Source organism: Penaeus vannamei, chromosome 36, assembly GCF_042767895.1.
Source record: "Penaeus vannamei isolate JL-2024 chromosome 36, ASM4276789v1, whole genome shotgun sequence".
Lineage (NCBI taxonomy): Eukaryota > Metazoa > Arthropoda > Malacostraca > Decapoda > Penaeidae > Penaeus > Penaeus vannamei.
This window is the reverse complement of record NC_091584.1, coordinates 17,342,070-17,344,569: the sequence shown is the minus strand read 5'-3', so window position 1 is coordinate 17,344,569 and position 2,500 is coordinate 17,342,070. Positions and strand designations below refer to the sequence as shown.

General features: G+C 43.7%; 2 protein-coding genes across 2 annotated transcripts in view; one reads left to right on the top strand and one right to left on the bottom strand.

The window, feature by feature from the left end:
* The window catches only part of LOC113806464 (follistatin-related protein 5), a gene marked incomplete in the record, with an annotated part of 531,805 nt that overhangs the window by 132,149 nt on the left and 397,156 nt on the right, over positions 1-2,500 (top strand).
* LOC113802430 (putative proline-rich protein 21) overlaps positions 1-2,500 on the bottom strand; it is a 22,272-nt gene that overhangs the window by 14,248 nt on the left and 5,524 nt on the right. Inside the window, exon 2 of the mRNA XM_070114908.1 lies at positions 1,372-1,423. Within this exon, the coding sequence (XP_069971009.1) occupies positions 1,372-1,423 (52 nt within the window). The remainder of the gene's footprint in view (positions 1-1,371; positions 1,424-2,500) is intronic.

The following is a 2,500-nucleotide window of genomic DNA, read 5'->3' as shown; positions in this document are numbered from 1 at the left end:
TTTTTTCCGTTTTCTGTTCGTGTTTTTTTACTGCTTTTGTGTATGTTCTGTTCTTCTTTTGTGTGTTCTATTTTTCTATTTTGTGTTCTCTCTCTCTCTCTCTCTCTCTCTCTCTCTCTCTCTCTCTCTCTCTCTCTCTCTCTCTCTCTCTCTCTCTCTCTCTCTCTCTCTCTCTCCCCCTTTAACTTAAAATGTATTTAGGTTATCTGTGAGGAGAGAAGATTTGAAAATTGTAGAGGGAAGCGAAAGGAGCGACTCTTTGGGTACGAATAAAAAGGGAAATATAGAAAATCCGCGAAAGAGAGAGAGAAGGAGAAGGAGTAGGAAAGTGCGGGGGGAAAGAGTGGAATGGTAGGATTGGGGAGGATGAAGGGGGGAGAGGAAAGAAAGAAGACATTGGGGAAAGAAATAGAAAGAGAAAAGGGACAACAGGGAGAATGGCAGGAGTAGAGGGAGAGAACAGAGAGGAAAAAACAGAAGAAAGAGATGGAGATGGAAAGGGAGAGTGAGAGAGGGTGGGGAGGTGGAGGAGGAGGATTGGGAAGAAGAGGGCGAGGAGGAGGGGGACTAGGACGGGGATGAGGAGGAAAAAGGGGAGAGCAAGGGAAAGGGAGACGGAGAGAAGAGGGACAGGGAGAGAAGAGGGGTGGAAGAGAAGGGGTAGAGGGAAAAAAGAGTGAAAATGAGGAGAGAAAATGGAAAGAGAAAAGAGGTAGAAGGAAAGCAGAATGATAGGGAGAGAAGATAGAGATGGAGAGAGAGAGAGAGGGAGAGGCAAGGAGACGGACGGACAGGCAGGCTGGAAGACAGACAGACAGACAGAGGCAAATAGACAGAGAAACACAGGGAGTGACAGACAAACAGATGGGTGGGCTGAAGTTGAAGTAGGTTGTTAAAGAAAGTGACAAAGGAGATATCGCAAAGTAAATATTTAAGAGGGAAGAGGTGAATGGGTAAGAGAAAGGGTAAATAATGGGAAATACACACGTTAAAGAAGAATTTGAAATAACGAATATGAGACGAAAAGAGAAGGGAAGCGGAAGGGGGAAAGTAAAGAGAGGGTGAAAGAAAGAAGGATAAATTAACAGGGGTAAGGAAAGGCGATGTGGAACAAGGACAGGACAGAAGAAAGATGAAGAAAGGGAGAAAGGAGGAACAACAGAGTTGAAAACAAAGAGAGAGAGAGAGAGAGAGAGAGAGAGAGAGAGAGAGAGAGAGAGAGAGAGAGAGAGAGAGAGAGAGAGAGAGAGAGAGAGAGAGAGAGAGAGAGAGAGAGAGAGCGTGCACAGAGAGCTGAGAGGGAAAAGTTTTTCCGCAATGAGCGACCTTTGCTGGGGACTTGAAGCGATCTAGCTCTCATGTTGTTTTTACTCGACAACTTCTGCTCCAGGAGGGGACTCTCCGTGACCTATAAGCCGTGGAACTTATTAAGACATTGTATTGATTCCTAGTCCTTAAAGGTCACACTCGAAAAGAAAAAGAAGCCTGAAAGAATATGAAAGAAGGACTGAAATAGTGATGTTTTTGTCTTGTCTTGGGTTGCTCGAATCCCGTTTTCTGTTTTTTTCCGCGATTTGATCCGTAGAGGGGAGACTCCGTTAGAATAGCGAGAGAGTGGGACGGAGAGAAACTTTATCTCCTTTGTAACGATTGTTGTTTTGAGCTCGAGTACGATTTTTTAGGCGAAATTCACCAAAGTGATGCCAACTTAGGAACCGTATTGGCTCATTAAGAGTCAAGTTGAGGTAAGTTAAGTTTACTCAAGAAAAGTTCAGATAAGCTGACCGGGTCAAAAACGGTCCCTTGAAGAGAGACACTTGGGCTTTTATATGAAGTTGAGACGATTATGTTGTTATATCCATGTACATAAAAGTCAGTAACGGCCCCGTAATAAAGTCGCAGATGGCCATGAATTGATTTTTATTGCGAACTTGGTCGAATTTCTAATATATATGGAAATCAGCAATGATGACGCTGCGCCCAAGATTTATTTTATTACATGGGATAAAGGAATTACTCCGTGTAAACAAAAAGTCGCCGGGTGGATTTTTATACGGCTCTCTGGTGGGGGAAAGGGGAGGAAATGTACAGGCTCATGCAAATATTCACGCACATGCAAAAGCACTCGCGAACACGCATACACATGCACAGAAACAAACACAAACACATAGACATAGACATAGACATAAACACAGACACAGACACAGACACAGACACAGACACAGACACACGCACAGACACACGCACAGACACACACACACACACACACACACACACACACACACACACACACACACACACACACACACACACACACACACACACACACACACACACACACACACAATACTGGCGATGTTTTGCAAAATATCAGTACGTACGTTAATGGCACCAGCACCGCTTCTAAATAGAATAACAATAATAATGATAATGATAGCAATAAGGACAGCATTAGATATAGCTCAAGTAATGCAATGACATAACAACAGATGCAACAGCA